General features: G+C 43.7%; 2 protein-coding genes across 10 annotated transcripts in view; one reads left to right on the forward strand and one right to left on the reverse strand.

The window, feature by feature from the left end:
- Nucleotides 1-2,167, reverse strand: part of FARS2 (phenylalanyl-tRNA synthetase 2, mitochondrial) — a 466,868-nt gene extending 464,701 nt beyond the window's left edge. For 2 of the 7 annotated variants that reach the window (XM_046639983.1, XM_046639982.1), the window contains exon 1: nt 1,672-2,164. The gene's annotated coding sequence lies outside the window, so the exon portion shown is untranslated. Of the gene's footprint in view, nt 1-1,671 lie in introns of all 7 variants that reach the window. The other 5 variants (XM_046639980.1, XM_046639981.1, XM_046639986.1 and 2 more) reach the window with 4 other exon arrangements.
- Nucleotides 2,168-2,213: 46 nt separating this feature from the next.
- LYRM4 (LYR motif containing 4) overlaps nt 2,214-14,952 on the forward strand; it is a 162,730-nt gene continuing 149,991 nt past the window's right edge. Inside the window, exon 1 of one of the 3 annotated variants that reach the window (XM_046639996.1) lies at nt 2,214-2,560. In XM_046639996.1, the coding sequence (XP_046495952.1) occupies nt 2,475-2,560 (86 nt within the window). In that variant the 5' untranslated portion in view covers nt 2,214-2,474. The remainder of the gene's footprint in view (nt 2,561-14,952) is intronic. The other 2 variants (XM_046639998.1, XM_046639997.1) reach the window with 2 other exon arrangements.

A 14,952-nucleotide genomic window follows, 5' to 3' on the forward strand; every position in this document is an offset into this window, starting at 1 on the left:
TCTCAACTACTTCTTGTACTAACAGATAACTAGGCTACCCAAACAAACTGAACTTTATATATTTATTTGGAAAGCTTTATATGATTACAGCAAAGTTAAAGTCATCTAGATACACTAATTGTATACATTACAGAGTACATTGATAATTAGGCAAAAATGATTGTATACAGTAATGATTATTACAATTTCACCTTCTAGATGAAAGCAAAACAGAATAATGTAAACTCCATTATTTTTTTTTTTCTTTTTTGAGGAAGATTAGCCCTGAGCTAACATCTGCCACCAATCCTCCTCTTTTTGCTGAGGAAGACTGGCCCTGAGTGAACATCCCTGCTCATCTTCCTCTACTTTATATGTGGGATGCCTGCCACAGCATGGCTTGACAAGCCCTGTGTAGGTGCGCACCTGGGATACCAACCAGCAGACCCCAGGGCCACCAAAGCGGACTGCGCACTTAACCTGTGAGCCACCGGGCTGGACCCTGTAATCCCCATTATTTTTAAGCAAGCCAAAATATTTTTTCTTCTAACTTTGATACTTTCTCTATTTTTAAGTTGCATTAACACTGCAGTTTTCCCAGGTGCCACAGAACCATTTCACATCATCAGCCCTCAACAGTCTATGATATTAAGGGAAAACGGCTCTGGATCTTATCCTATAATAATGTGCAATTCCCTCAGTTTTTAATCCTTTAAGAAATACCAAAGGATGAACTCAAAATATTAAAAGCCCTTTCAATAAGCCTGACGCAAGACTTGCCTGATGGCCTGATCAACCTGCCAGAGTAGCAGAGGTTCTGCTACCCTGTAAAAAATCTTATTTTGAGACTCTTAGATGTATCAGACCTTAAAAAAATCAGACAGGGAGCTTAAAAAGATTTTAATGAAAGTATTTTCTCTTATATATCTTTTTAACAATGCGATTGCAATATAACTAATAAGTATGGATGCAAAGACACCACGTTGCAAGTACACTAAAGTGTAGGAAGGTCAGAGAAGTGTGTCCTGAACTTAAAGTTCCTGAAAATCGAGGTTGCTCTGCTACAAAGGAAGTGTCATTGCAACATCAGATAAAGTTAGAGAGATGAAATAGAACCATAACTCCGTAGTTAGAGAAAGATGGACGTCAGCGCAAACTTGTTTATTACGTATAAAGTTACTCCTCGCTGTGTCTGGGGCAAGAGAGTTGTGGCTCTTCGTAACGTCGATATTCCAAAACCAGGGCAAGTGCTCCGCACACACAGTAACCAGAACCAGCTCTGGCTTCCTTCCCTGCGCCGGGTCCCACCACAGGGACCGCAACGACAACTCTGTCCGCCACTGTAAGGCGGCGATTGAGAAAACTCGAAGTCTTCCGAGCAAGGCCACGGGAGAAAGGTCAGCCACGAAAGCTCCCAGAGAAGCCCTGCCCTGCCGCTTGCCTGGCGTCTGAACTGACCCCAGCAGCCCTTAAATCCCTGACGTTTCCCCAGGTAACGCCCCACGCCCGGGGCCCGGGGCCCCTGCCTTTTGCGCGTATTTATTAGAAGACAAGACTCGGCTGGCCGCCGCACTCCACGGGGAGCTCCGAGCAGACCCGATGCCCCCCGAGCGGGGCCGCCCCGCGCCACCCGCCCGCTCGAGCCACGCTGCAGCGGGCCCGCACTCACCCGCCGCTCGCCCAGATACCCACCCTGGCGGCAGCTTCAACTCGGAAGCGCAGCAGGCTCGCCTCCTCTCCCAGGAAGCGACCCCCGCCTCAGCTCCCCTCAGAGCACGCTGGGCGCTGCCATTTTGACAGGAGAGTGGGCCTTGCCCCCGAGGCCCCTCAGCCGGTCGCCCTGAGCGGAGCCGGAGCGCCACGGAGGCCCTGCCCCGTCACCTCCGCGCCCCCGCGCCCCAGTGCCCCGCGCGCCGAGCCACCGAACGAGCGCGGCCGAGGCGAAGGCACCCCCGAGACCCCGCGCGCCTCTCAGGCAGCGCCGAGGGCGGCCTCGCCGGGGGGCGGGGCGGCGGCCGGGCGCGCGCTCGGTAACCCGGGCAACGCGGCCTCGGGCCTCGCGAGGCGCGACTTGGCGCGTGCCTCTGAATCTCGCTGTCCCCGCCGGCACGCGGGCAGTCCACCAAGACTCCCCCTGACGGGCTGTACGAGGAGGGAGGCTCAGTGCCGAGGCGCCGCCAACCCCGGAGCCCAGCCCTTTCCCCTCGGGGGACCCTGCGGCTCCGCCGGTCCGCGGGCCGCTCCGCGCCGGAGCCTCCCGGGGGGGCGGGGCGGCGAGCGGAAACACCTCCCCCTTAGCTGCCCGGGGCCCGCCTGCGCACGCCTCCGAGTCGCGCGCCGCGCCGCTGCTCTCCTATGCCGGGGCTCGGCCCCCCGCAAGAGCGAGCCCGCGGCGCTGGTCTCCATCGCCGCTTTTGCAGAGACTGAAGTTTGGTGGGTTGGGTTAAACTCGGGGCCTCCGCGAAGAGGACCCGTTTACTTTTTTTCTTTCCAAAATGGCAGCCTCCAGCCGCGCACAAGTGTTAGACCTGTACCGGGCGATGCTGAGAGAGAGCAAGCACTTCAGCGCCTACAATTACAGGTGACCCGGCGGGCGGCGGGGCCAGGAGGTCGGGGGCGCCCTGGGTGCAGGGAGCCCCTGTCCCGTGACGGTGCCCGGGAGGCTTCGCCCCAAAAAGGGTGCCCTTGCCCACATGTGTGGCCCCCTGAAGCCTCGGGGGAAGGGCAGGGGGCTTGCCCTTGGTTGTATCAGAGGAGGCGTTCAGACCTCGTGACGCTTTCCGCCGAGTGGGATCCCGGGGTCCCTGCTCTGGGCGCATGCTTGGTGATAGGACAGACGTGGACGCTGCAGGCGCTCAGGTTAGGACCGGGTTGTTGCACATCTAGAACTTCCCAAAGAACTGGCAGGGGGACTGGATGTGACCGGGCGGCAGCACATGTCCAAAGCTGCAGGCTCGCTTCTATCCCTCCTTCCATGTCCTGGGTGTCTTCATTAGTTTGTTTGGTTGCAAGAATCCAGTCAGTTCTGCTTAGGGCATTGGCTCCGGAAGGGGCGGGGGAGAACGGGGTTTGTAAGGAGGCACAAGTAGCGGTAAAGGAAAAAAGGTCTCGCCAGCTTCCAGGAGCTGAAACGTTTTCTTGGCCTCGTCAAATTGGGATACAGCGTCAAGGATCTTAGCAGCAGGGGAGTGAGAGTCTAAACTCTTATATCCTTAATGTAGCACACATCTTTTTCCATGCCTGCCCCGTTCTCACATTTGCTCTTGAGTCCGGTATTCATATTCTTGACTCTTTATGTTTTGTCTACCTTAGAGCCTCTGTTTTCTTTTTTGCTTCCTTATGACTTTCGACCCATCGTTAGTGTATGTATTTTATGGATTTTCTCTGCGTTTTTTCCAGATGTGGTGTTTTCTGCTAACTACCTGATTCTCTCTGAGTTTGAGCTATATTCCCAAAGCAAGAATCCGATAAGAGCAGCTCATCCCTTCACAGCAGGTCTCACTTTTGGTCACTGGCCAGCCTATGGATTGGGTGTCCTGGGAGCAGAGCCTACCCCTGGAACAGTGCTAGTTAGATAGGCCCCTCCCTCCCAGTAGGTCTATGAGCTAGCTGGCATGCCCCCTCATGAGTAGACCCAATACAACCTTGGTTATCCCCTAGAACACTAAACCTCTCAAGCAGTGACTGTCTAATTTTTAGATTCTTGTCTAGAAAAAATACTCTTCTCAACTCATGAGAATGACAATCTAGGTCATACCAATGAGGTCATATCCACTCAGTCATGTGCTTAAAAGAAACATTTCATGGAAGAGCATGCTTTTGCTTAATGACTTTGGCTTTTGAAAGTAAAGTTTGGGAACAGCAGAGATACTGGTGGAATTTTTAATGAAAAATTAGCCAAGTACTTGGCACCAAGAACTCAACCCCATCTGTTGAAGGAACCCACAAAATTTGCAAGTGAATAAGTGGAAAGAAATAATTTTCGCCACAGTCTGGAGGAAGATATTTTGTCTTTTAAATTTACTGAGAAGAAACAAGAACTGAGAATCAGCCGTGGGTCACACACTGGAGACAGAGCGGCACGGTTAGGGTGGACATGAGAGCACGTTGTAGAAAAGTGGAGTAGGAGCCCTCAGAATAATATAACCCTGGACAAGTCACTCAACCTGTGTTTCAATTTCCTTGTTTGTAAAATTAACCTGTTGGACCAGGTCAGCTCTAAGAACCTTTCCATTTCTAAAATTCCATTTGGAAATGATTTATGAGCCAGATGATGAAATCCACATATGAGGCTGTTTTTACCAAGTGAATAAATGCCAAGTCAACAGGGGTAACTGCAGGAAAATCATTCAAAGCTGTAGCTAGTAGGCAGGGAATTGGAAATGAGTTTCTATGTGAGCCACTATAAGGTAATACGCATTTAGAAAATGATTGTTCAAATTATCCTTTGAGTAATGCTTTTGAGCTAAATTTATTATCCACATGTAAATATATTATCCAGAGGAATCTGGTAATCGTTTTACACCGTTTCCTGAAATCGTGGACCTAAAACCTGAGATTCCCACTCGTATCATCTCCTGCGATAATAAAATTACTTGTTATAAAATATATTCTTCTGTATTAAGGCTATGTCTTGCAGATTTCAAAGACAACCTCTTGCCCTTTGTACTGTTCTCTCTCTGTCATGCCCTTTAATAAGCTTTGTCTTGATTTCTTCCTCTTCCTTTGAGATTCAGCTCAACAATGACCTTCTCAGGACAAAGGTTTTGCTGATTCTCCTGTCCACAGCCCCCAGCCCCATCCAAAGAGGTCCTCTTCCTAAGTGTGCTTTTACTTCGGTGCTTCCAAAACACTTATCCGAAGACTTCTTTGCCCAGTGCCATACCAGACCATGGAGATAGAAAGATGAGAGCCTTGGGCTCAGCAAGGCACCTACCATCAATGGCTTTTTTACAGACCTCTGGGGAACACTGTCATAGAAATCATTTTCACTGTAAAGTGCTGTGACAGGTATGCACTGGGTGTAGAATCAAGGACATTTCCCAGAAGATGGCACTGGATCAAAGGAATGAAGCAGTGTAGTGTGCTCCATTAACAACAAGCAGTAGAAGATTGTTTAATTTCTGGAAAGTTAAGTGTGATTGCATGGTGAGAAGACAAGACTGAGGTTGGAAAGGGCCACATATTCAGTAAAGAGCTTTAGCTCAAAGTGATGTGGCTAGATTTGCATTTTAGGTAGATCACTCTGGCAGCAATGCAGAAGATAATTTTCAGTACTATAGACAAGGACACCAAATGGGAGTTGATAGCAACAGTGCTTAGGAGAGATTGGGGCACTGTTGAAGGTAGGAATAGTGAAAGATAGAAAAGAAAGACATATTTGGTAAATAATTAGAAGGTAAAATTGTTAGAACTCTGAATGATTGGATTCACGAATAAGGGAGCATCCAAGCAGAGTGTAGAATGACATCCATGTTACTAATTAAGCTGAGGCACAGAAAGGTTAAGTGTAAAAGTTGTGCCATTTACTGATTTAAGAAATGCAGAAATAACTGGTCTTGTGGAGAGAAGACTTGAGATCGTTTTTGGGACATCTTGAGTGAATGTCGTCTGGGATACCCAGCAGGGACAGTTATTCAGAAGAGTCTACAGTTCAGGGAAGCAGTCAGGGCTGGAGTTGTCATCACCACTCACTCGCTTTGTGACCCTGGGCAAGTCACTTGATATCTCTGTTTTGCAATTTCTTCATCTGTAAAATGGTTTATCTCATAGAATGGTAAGGTTTAAATGAGTTAATATATGTCAAGTGCTTAGACTTGTGCCTACCACAGAGTTGGCACTCAATAAGTGGAATTAAAATCTTGATGTTAGGTGAAATTTCCAGGAGGAGTATTTAGGGCAGTTGTTCTCAAGCAGGGGCAGTTTTGTTTGACACTGTCTGGAGACATTTTTGGTTGTCACAACTTGGGTGGGAGGATGCTACTGGGATCTAGTAGTTAGAGGCCAGGGATGCTGCTAAGCACAGGATAGTCACCATAACAAAGACTCATCGGGCCCAAGATGTCAAATGGGCAAAGGTTGAGAAATCCTGGTTTATGGTGAGAAAATTAGTGGCCTAAGGATGCTGTTCTAAAAAACATCAAAATGTAAGGGATTGGCCAAAGAACAACCACTAAAGGGAGCCAAGAAGACACAGTCTAAGAATGTGGCCCTCAAACTTATTGGTCTCAGGATCCTTTTACATTCTTAAATGTTACTGAAGACCCCAAAAAGCTTTTGTTTACGTGGGTCATAATTATCAATGTTATGTTAGAAATTAAAACATTTTAAAACACCTATTTTTAAATGACTTAATAAACACATTAGATATTAACATAGATAACATTTTTATGAAGAATAGCCATTTTTCTTCCCGCAAAATAATCAGTGGCAAGAGTGACATTGAGGTTTTTGCAAATCTTTTTAATGTTTGGCTTAGTAGAAGATGGCTGGCTTCTTATATTTTTCCCCCTAGCCTGATGCTGTATCACACATCATCTAGCATCTGGGAAATTCCCCTGTATGCTCATAAGAGAATGAGAGTGAAAAAGATCCTATCTTCTTGGTATTATGAAAATAGTTTTCCCGATGGATCGCCTGTAAGGTCTCAGAGACCCCTAGTGGTCCCTGGGCCACACTCGGGTAACTACTCTAGTGTCTGAAAAGCAGGAAGAGAACAAGCAAAGAGAGTAGTGTCACAGAAGTCAAGACAATCAGTTATTTGGGGAACGTGGCTGTGGTCAGCAGGTTCACTTGCTTTGGCAATGTCCAGTAAATAAAGGGAGAAATGTGGTCCCTGGATTTGGCAATATAGAGATCTCTGGGGACCTTTACCGGAGCAGTGTTAGTGAAGTGCTTAAGGCAGAACCTTTGAGGGTTGAAAAGTGAATCAGAAGGAAGTAAACTGCCCCAGTGAATGTAGACCCCCCCCCACCAGGAAGTTTGGTTAACATGGTACAGGAGTGTGGACAACCACCAGAGCAAGACCCCACAAGGGGTGAAAAGTGGTATATCTGCGAGCACAGGTGGTAGGATTGGTCTCGGAAAAAGGAGGAACACTTCCTTTTCCATCAGTGTAGTGAAGGAGGTCAAGATAAGTTGGAATGTAAGAGGATGGGAATTTGAGGTGATTCATGCCAAGACTGACAGCCAGTTTCTGGATAAAGTAAAAGATAAGTGGATGTGAGGAAGAACCATGTTCTCATATTTATTATTACACATATCAAACACTTATAGTTGTTGGTTTATTTGTCTCTTTGCCATTCGTTTCTTGAAGGCAGAAATTCTGTCTAATCTCTATTCCTAGTGCTTAGCACAATACCTGCCTAGTATATGCTTATAAATATTTGTTGTTGAAAAGCAAAAGGAAATTTTTTCCAGAGGTAATTTTTATTAGCCATTTTCTCCTATAGATTAAAAAAATAGATTATTGTAAATTGTGAGAAAGGGCAAAAGTAAAGCCCAAATGCTTACCAAATCGATTGTCAGAACTCCTTCATTCTTCATTAAATATTTGAGCCTTTATTATACTTATTTGACACTAAGCATTGTGCTAGGAGCTGCAAATCAAAATGAGCCTCCCATTAATGGTAGTAGAGAGTGGTAAGTACCATCAGAAGATTGTGAGTAAAGTACGAAGGAAGAAAGGCTGTATAGAGCAGCTGGCCTCTTTGGCACCACCTTAAAAATAGATATCATTAGGAATGCTTTTGACTACAAGTAATAGGAAACCTTTACACAGTACTTAAGTAAGTAGGGAGTTTATTCATCTCGCATAGAAAAGGTCTAGAGATATGTAACTACTTGAGCTGATTTATCAGCGAGAGGATGCCAAGATGTCTTCAAGTCTCAGTTTTACTCTCATGCTTATGCTTGGTGGTTGCAAATGACCGTTGAAGCTCCAAATATCATCTGTTCTAGGCAAGAAGAAGAAAGAAGGGCACTCCCAACCAGGAAAGGATAAGCTCTCTTTTCATGAGGAAAGGCTGCACTTCCGTGGGAGCTTTCTAGCAGACTTCTGGTTATACCTTATTGACCAGAATTCGATTACATTTCTACCACTAGCTGAGCAAGGGGCTGGAAAATTAGGCTATGGCTTCTCTAGCCTCTATAGTGGAAGGTGGCTAATGACTGCTGGGTCAGCCAACAGTTAGTGTCTGTCACAGATGGGGACATGTGGACATAGCTTGAGGAGCACTCCGGGCACAAACAATAAGGCACTGAGGAAGTCTAGTGCAAGGGGCACATTGGAACCAGATGTAGGTAATTGGGGCCGAAGCATTGGATTGGGGTTCGATCATAGAGGACTGAGTGCTCGGTGAAATAGCCAGCAAGTAACAAAATGGGTCTAAAGGAAAGGTGAGGCATAGAAAGGATAAGCAGCTTGACTGTCTCACAACTGGTAATTGACAGAGTGGGAACTAGAAGGCCACCCAGCTCCCAGTGCACTGCTTTTTCCACAATTCCACACCATTCTGTAGAAACTTCCTTCAACCCATGCATCCTTTGACTCTGCCTTCCAAAGTTTTAGAAACATCAACCCGAAGATACTTGTTTTCACAGTTTCTTTTTACAGCTGAAATAGCTAAACAGACTCTCTAGTTTCATGACTGCTGAAATGACTGACCGTTGATAAATGTCAGGTCTCAATTACTATGTGCTACACAATTGAATGCAACATTGTTGGAGTCTCTGATTGCAGTCTTAATGAATGACCTAAGAAATGACTCATATTCAGAAGTCTGTTCTCTTTCTGAACTGGAAGCGGAGGACCTGGTACTGCGAGCTCCTGGAGAAAGTAGGAACCAGGCAGAGGGTTTCTTTCACTTGTGTCTGTATTCATTGCTGTGGAACTTTTCACAATGACTTCCTCTTCTGCTGAGGGGAATAGTACCAACTCTAATGTTAATGGTATTAACACCAAGCACCTTTCCCTTTCTAAAACAGGACAGCTACACTGAAGACATTAATACCAAATGTTCTTTCACCTTGGAACAAATAGACAAATCAGTTTGTTGCTAACATCTCTTGAAAACCGATAGTAAATGTATTATCACACTAGAACTTCAGGGTAGATGGGTTACAAACACAAGATGCTGTTATAAGGTTGTAGTATAGTTGGGCATGTGAAATGTACATAAAAGGACAGCTCAAGAAACTCACAGAGGAAACATGCAAATTGAGATAATGCCCAAATTCAAGATTTGCTGAATGTAGTAGCATTGCAGAGACACTTGTCACGATGATGTTTTGTCAGTTATCTATTACAATGTTGTGCAGATATTATAAAAATAACATTGTAGTGATGGTTTCAATCCTCTAGCCCTAACTTCCACTCCAGTTTTACTTTATACATCTCTTCTCATTTAGAAACCTAAAATCCTTAAATATGTTCTTCATTTTCATAAACGTAACTCCAGCCTCCACACTGGGAAAATCTTTGCTTTGTTCTCAAACTAAAACCTGCCTTTAACCAGAAGCTGCTGATATGTGGGAACTTCTGTCCTCTCATTCTTTCTCCTCCTTCATCCCTTATGTCAATTTAGAGCTACACAAGCATCACCTGGGACGGTATCAGGTTCATGAGCATAAAATGTTGCATTTTGCTCACTGGTATTCTTAACAACAAGATTATTAGGATTTTTGTTTCCCCAGTAAAACATTTTCCCTCTTCTTAAGTCTTGAAATGTATATGTCTAAGTAATCACGTAAACCATAGAATTCTGTTATAAGCAGCCAAATGAGATTTTTGTTCACTATAAAAACTTTGAACAAATCACACCTCTCTCTGAGAACTGCTTTAGCTTGTTTATTACAGGCTACACAGAGAAGGAGGGAAGGAATAAAAGAGAAAAGACCAGTGTTAAATTTTCTAAGTTCTTACCCAATGAAGTCTTAAATTTGTTCTGAATTTATGCTGTTGTGCTCACATGTAGCCTATGGCACTTCGTTAGAACTGCTGTTACCCGATCACTTCCTTCTACAGTGCCCCACAACAATTAGAGGCAATTCATTTGTGCAAAGAAAAACAGTTTCTTAGACTATTGATTTTTCATGATCATTAAGTATGCTTGGAGTTTCCGGAAAAATACATTTTTTCTCTTATGGTTGCTAAGTTCTTCCATTCTGAGTGATAATGGTTTTCAAAAATAAATAAAAATTGTATGGTTAAGTTGAAGAAGAAAACATTTAAGATATTCAGCAACCTAATTTTGAGGTGGTGGGGAATAATGTATTATTTTTTACTCTTCACAATAGAGGAAAGTATTAAAAAAGTTATTAGATCTTTGTGTCATTGCTGATTTATTGACTTTATTTTGTAAGAGTTTCCAAACTGTACTTACTCTGTTTATACTTCACCTTGGCCCCTAAAGCATTTTTAAAACTTACAAGAATACATACAATAAAATGAAATAATTCTTATAATTAAAAATAGTAAATGAGAGAATCAGGGCAAAGAGAAAATAAAGATAGAGAATACAAGGAAGTGAGGAGTAAAGTTAGACCGCAAAATGCAATTACAAGTAAATAGGATTTCATTAAAGTATCTTTAAGTTATTCTGTGTTGCAGTAAGGTAATGCTTTTTTTTAGTGCAAAGTGTACTGAGAAAGCATTATGCTTGAAAACTGCTATAATGAGCATCATAGAAAATTGAGTGCCTCTTAATGACTTGCATCATTAGCCATTTGCATACTTCGTTGTGGATGAAAGGTCCTTCATATCGTATTACTTCTCCTCTATCACCCCTTTCCTGACACTGAAACCCACTTCATCAGGTAATAGATTTTTACATACGTCTTAGCATTTATTTCTCAATTAACTGGTACCTAGCCAATTTAGGAAAATTCTAACCTTGAGAAACCAAATTAAGTAATAAAACTAGATAAGTGGCATGAATCAAGTTGTGCATTTCTAGATTTAGCAAGACTCAGCTAAATTAAGGTGAGTCCACCTGGCTTTTGTCTAGATTAGTAATAGGAATGCCTTGAATAAGATTTTTTTTTTTAAAGATTCCTTGTGGGTCCTTCTAGTTGTGGCATGTGGGACGCTACCTCAGCATGGCTTGATGAGCAGTGCCATTTCCGTGCCCAGGATTCGAACCAACTAAACACTGGGCTGCCTGCAGCGGAGCACATGAACTTAACCACTTGGCCACGGGGCCAGCCCCTCAAATAAGATTTTTTCAGCTGATCTCAACCAAATTGCCAGTTATAACATAATCATATGTCACTATGGCATCTTGATTATCTATCTGGCTTTGTAGCCACTCATTATTGTAATTCTATTTGAAAGTATAATAGTTTTTTTTTTAACTCAGATATTTTGAGATTTAAAATAAACAGCTCACAGAAATTATCTGTCATGACGAAAGAGAAATGAAAGTCACAATGACTTGATACTAGAACTTCCCCCCTGTTTCTTTTCCCCCTCGCTTCTTTCCCTAATATTGTGATTCCTGAACTAATTTGCTTTAAACATTGTTTTCACTATTATCAATGAGAATCATGAGCGAGGCAGTCTTGGTTTAGAAAAATTCCTGGCCTTTAAAGCAAGAAACTTTGGTTCAAATTTGAGGTCAACTAGCTACTAGCTCTGTGACCTTGGCATAAATCATTTACTCCCCAGTATATCATCTAGAAATTAGGAATGCTAGAGTTGCAAAACTTTCTGTCAGAATATTTGGCATACAGTGGTAGGTACTCCAGAATTATTTCTGTATCTCAGCAGACACAAGTAAACTAGTTACTACATAGTTATCTCTTACTTTCCAACTGCCAAATCTTTGAAATTTGTAGTAGCTATCAGTTATTTAACCAACTCATTTAAACTTGTTGAACTACATTCTGCGCCAGGTATTTACTAGCAATCCAGAGAACTCTATCACTGTAATACATAGTTTTCATATGATGAGGTTGGTTTGAGCCTTCATTCAACACGTATTTATTGGGTACCTGTGATGTGCCAGACCCTTTGCTCCTTGCTGGAGACACAGAGATAAACAACATGATCTTTGCCCAAGAGGAGCTTGGAGTTCAGTGCATAGAGTAAGATACTCACTGAGAATTTTACAGTGTGGTGGCGATGTACCTATAGAGCATTGAACAGGTTATTGTGGGAGCAGATAGGAGGGGCAACATAGCCTGCCCTGAAAGGGGTTTGGGGTTAAGAGAGTGATGGTGGTTGACCTGAGCTGTAAAGATTCGGTAGGAATTCGCTGGTGAAAAGAAGCAGAAGCAGAGGGGGCAGATGCAGAAAAACACTGTAGTTGGTGGTGGGTGAAGAACTACCAGAACTTACTATCACTGATGGCAGGCAGTGAGAGAAGATGAGGGTAGAGAGATGAGGTAATTGGGACCATAGATGACAGAGAGCATTGTATGCCATGCCAAGATGCTAGAACGTGTTTCTAGGCAGTGGAGAGCCATTCAGGTGTTTTAAGAGGACTGCAGATACACCTTTTAGCCAAGTCATCCCAGATGGGAAGGAGACTAAAGACATGGAGGCCAGCTAGGAGGTAATCGCATTAGTTCAGTGTAGTCAAATGATGGTGGAGGCCTGACTGGAGCACTGCTGATAGTTAATGGAGAGAAGAGACTAGTTGTTGAGATATATGGAGAAATAGAATTCGCTGGTCTTAGTGATAGGTTGAATATATTGGATTAGAGAGAATGGCTTGAACTTAGATTGAGAGAATATAATTGGAACAAGAAAAATCATTCCAAAAGAAGCATCATATATCAGGGACAGTGGCTCCTTGGTGTGAGGAAGGCATTTTCTGTGAGTACTTTGTGTGCAGTGATGTAGCTCCAGGGGAGCATCTGGACATTTCAGTCACCATCTTAAAGCGTCTCTTTAGCCCTGGGTGTTAATTATTCTGCAGCACTCTCTATGTGCTTATATCACTTTTCTTTCTCCAATTATGTATCTTTTATGTATTAATGTTATTAATTTGCCAGTTAATGTTCATCAGGGTTCAATTTGTTGATTGTGTTGGTTCTCAAAGTAATTATTTGTTTTATTTGATAGATAGCTGCTACCTTCATTGGATGTCATTAATGCATCTATTAGCTTTATATTTATTGTTTTATTCCTGGAGTAATTTTTTGAGGGGGTTTATTCAAAGTTACTTATATGATCAATTCATTGTAATTATGAATATTGCTCTAGAGCATAATTATTCATGTAATCCCTTCATATATTTCTTTTTGCTCCTCCACCTTTTAAGAATATATGCAAATATTTTCTCTATATAATTATCCCTCCCCTAAATCTGATCGCTAAGAGTGATCTTGTTTTTGGGGGGTTTTCTGTGAGGAAGATTCACCCTGAGCTAACATCCATTGCCAATCCTCCCCTTTTTTTTGACTTGAGGAAGATTAGCCTTGAGCTAACATCTGTGCCAGTCATCTTCTGCTTTGCATGTGGGGTGCCTCCACAGCATGGCTGACGCATGGGGTAGGTCTGCACCCAGGATCTGAATCAGCAAACCCCAGGCCGCTGAAGCGGAGCACACAGAACTTGAACCATTTGGCCATGGGGCCAACCCCAAGAGTGATCTTGTTTTAACCAGAAACCATTTCTGTAGGCAGAAGCATCTCTTAACTGAAATCCTCTTTGCCCTTTGCTAAGCAAAAAGGCTAAATAAATTGAGAAATAGTTCCTTGCAGCCAGACTGGAGCCAGAAAAAGCCATCAGTCCTCTGTCCTGGTCCAGTTGTCTCCTTTTTGTTCATTCAGCAAATCTTTATTGATCACTCACTCTGTACTAGAGTCTAATGTTCTATTTCTTTCCTTCTCAGACTAAGGATGAAAAGATTTAGCACTGTGGTGGACCTCTAAACTTGTGGAGACACTGAAGCATAAGCACAGCTTTTAGTGGCAACTTAATGTTTAACACCAAACTTGAGACTCTAACAGAAGGAACTTCCCAGTGGGTGTATAACTACATAAAAGCAGACCCTGATCAGGCACCTCCTGGAAGGGGTGTTGCACCCACGCTCCGCCTACTCTAGGCCCCACAGTCCTCACCACAACATTGAGTCTCAGCACCTGGGTTACACAGCCCTCCTTCCCCATACCTGAAGAACTTCTTTCACTTGAGACTATAATATATACCCAAAGGTATATCCATACTCCTCAGGTTCTTGCAGTTGGTCCTTCCTCTTTTCCCTCTTTGTACTTTCCCTGCAATGATATCACAATCCATGGTTTCAATTGCCACCTTTTTGTTGGCTCCCAAGGCTGTTTCCAGACCAGGCCCCTGTCCCAAGCACCAGATGCATTAGTCACTGGCCTCCTGCAGGTGCCCCTCAGAGACACAGTAGGCAATTCACACCGCGTCTAAACCTGCCTCAATGAGCTGGGCAGTAGACGTTCGTCCAGGGTGCCTTCTTCTCTGCCTAGTTGCCAGCTCTTCTCCCCTGTCTGGATCCCTCTCAGTGCATCCCCGCCTCTTTGTCCCCACTACCTTAGCCCATTCCATGGCTACGGCCGTATTCTGCTATATGTCCCCCCTGTACTCTGCTCTGACCATGAAGTTTGTAAAATGCAAGTAGCTAACTTCACTGAGCTGGGTGCTGAGCACCAGGCTAAGTGTGGTAAGTGGATGGTTTCTTTGAGGAAAAAGTACAATAGTTTATCCAATTTAAAGACCTTGTAAGGAGTGGAGCCAAGATTTGAACCCAAAACTTTGATTCCAGAATGTGTATGCTCTCACCCAACCACTCTACTCCCCTTGCTTAAAATGCACCGAGGTTCTACATGGCTTTTGGAGTAAAATTCCTTCTTCTTAGCTTCCTTTGCCACTCTTCCTGCTCTGCCTCCTCTCTTCCTATCTGCTTTCACTTCAGCCAGTCAGACTTCTTCCATTTTCCTAGTGGTACCACGGGGCTTTAGGCCTTTTTGTGATCACGTATTGATTCCTGTGTTTGGAAT

The sequence above is a fragment of the Equus quagga genome, chromosome 15 (assembly GCF_021613505.1).
Source record: "Equus quagga isolate Etosha38 chromosome 15, UCLA_HA_Equagga_1.0, whole genome shotgun sequence".
NCBI lineage: Eukaryota > Metazoa > Chordata > Mammalia > Perissodactyla > Equidae > Equus > Equus quagga.